The sequence below is a fragment of the Sinocyclocheilus rhinocerous genome, unplaced genomic scaffold, assembly GCF_001515625.1.
Source record: "Sinocyclocheilus rhinocerous isolate Xijiao unplaced genomic scaffold, SAMN03320098_v1.1 scaffold3693, whole genome shotgun sequence".
NCBI lineage: Eukaryota > Metazoa > Chordata > Actinopteri > Cypriniformes > Cyprinidae > Sinocyclocheilus > Sinocyclocheilus rhinocerous.
The window spans coordinates 501595-503296 of record NW_015630705.1 but is presented as its reverse complement, the minus strand read 5'-3'; the positions used below and the strand labels follow the sequence as shown (position 1 = coordinate 503296).

Sequence of the window (1702 nt, the reverse complement as noted above, 5' to 3'; positions counted from 1 at the left end):
AAAAAACAAATAGCCTATTCTCAGATTATGTAATCCGTATGAAACTTGCATGCAGGCGCATCCACTACTGTGGAGATGACGAGTCACTCCATTCATCTCTTTAGCCGAAATCACACAAAACACTAGTTTATCAATAGGTTATTAAAATGTTAATGCAGTTTAATCTTACTGTTTTTCCCTGACACATTCATCATCATTACTTCTGCCGGTGTGCTGTGGCAAGCTTTATGCATGCGCTTGAGCGCTTATTAGGCAATTTAGGCAATTAAAGGCTACATGCCTTTTAAATTTATTAATAAACGTGCGATAAGTCAACTAATGCTTAAAATGAATGACTACTAGTCGACGAGAAAAATCTTTAGTCGAGGGCAGCCCTAGTCCAGTCATATGGTGTATTTCTGTCAGGCCTCCACACAGAATATGATAAACCTGAAAACCAGCAACATATTAATGTGATCCTCAGAGCGCAAATTAACGCTTTGAACTACAAATTGCCTTCATCTTCAACAGACCCCCCCTCCACACACACACACACACACAAACACAGATCTTCTTACATCATCAGCAGAAGGGCGTAAGTGCGGGACTCAGAGAAATCGGGTGGATAGGCGACCTTCAGCGGCAATTCTGCAAAAACACATGAAGAATAGACCAAAGTTCTATCAAATATCTTCAAAGGTTTCACTACAGGAGATCCAGCACTTCCAATGCTTCACACAGTCTGCTGAAGCTGCTGAAATATGTTTATCAGCTGAATGGAGCAGTACGTTACCGAAGTGGTCGGTCTGGATGCTTCTGTACTCCAGCAGCTGGATTCGTTTGTATCTGAGAGCAGTTTTGAGCACAGAGTTATTCTCCAGGATGTAATAATCTGACGAGAGATCAACAGCACAAGGCGTAATTCAACACTGAGTTTTTAACGTAGGACATGGTGGACAGATGTATAGAAGGATAAATGAAAATAATAAATACTCACTGGCAGTGTTCAGAGAGTGTATGATCACTGTCGGCGCTCCTGGACCTGCAGGAAAACCAAACACTTTAACCACAACCTGTGCTAGTTTGGACAGCGGGGTGAAAGGTCACTCGTCAGGACTGCGGACTGTCATGTGCGAGTAAATAATAATTGGTCTTCATACCTTTGCAGTGCAGTAGGACGTGTTGATTAGTGGGGCTAAAAATAGCACTGAAGAATGTGCAGTGAGCTTTATTCAGCTCACAGGTCAGACATCGCCGTGGAAACAAGCCTACTGTGGACACACTGCACACAGAACGGACCAATCAGAGGCCCGGCTTCCTGTCGAACTTATCTGAACTCACATTACTATTACACACGACCGTCGTCAAAGGGACGCTCATTAGTTTTTCTCGATTGCTAACACACTATAACTGATTCATCATTCATACAGTTCTCGAAACAAAGACATGTTTCTCAAAACTTTTAACACATTTCAACTGTTTGCACACACGTTCCAATTTGCTCAGTGTTTTCTGCAAAACTCTACACAAAAACGCCATCATTTTGCACAGGTTTAACCATGTTCTCATTTAGAAAACACAAACACACAATATAACTACCTCAAGAATCACAAAATGAACACACATAGTACACATTTATCGATGTGTAATAATTAAGTAGCAAAACTGATGACACACAGGTCAGAATCTCTGGATGATATGAACAAGAGCACAGCTGATTATG

The 1702-nt window shown here is 41.4% G+C and overlaps 1 protein-coding gene across 1 annotated transcript in view; it reads right to left on the bottom strand.

The window, feature by feature from the left end:
• The window catches only part of LOC107740732 (inactive dipeptidyl peptidase 10-like), a 32538-nt gene that overhangs the window by 8811 nt on the left and 22025 nt on the right, over positions 1-1702 (bottom strand). The window contains exons 15-18 of the mRNA XM_016553240.1: positions 1140-1261; positions 977-1021; positions 773-871; positions 558-627 (exon numbers count right to left, since the gene is read on the bottom strand). Of these exons, the coding sequence (XP_016408726.1) occupies positions 558-627; positions 773-871; positions 977-1021; positions 1140-1261 (336 nt within the window). The remainder of the gene's footprint in view (positions 1-557; positions 628-772; positions 872-976; positions 1022-1139; positions 1262-1702) is intronic.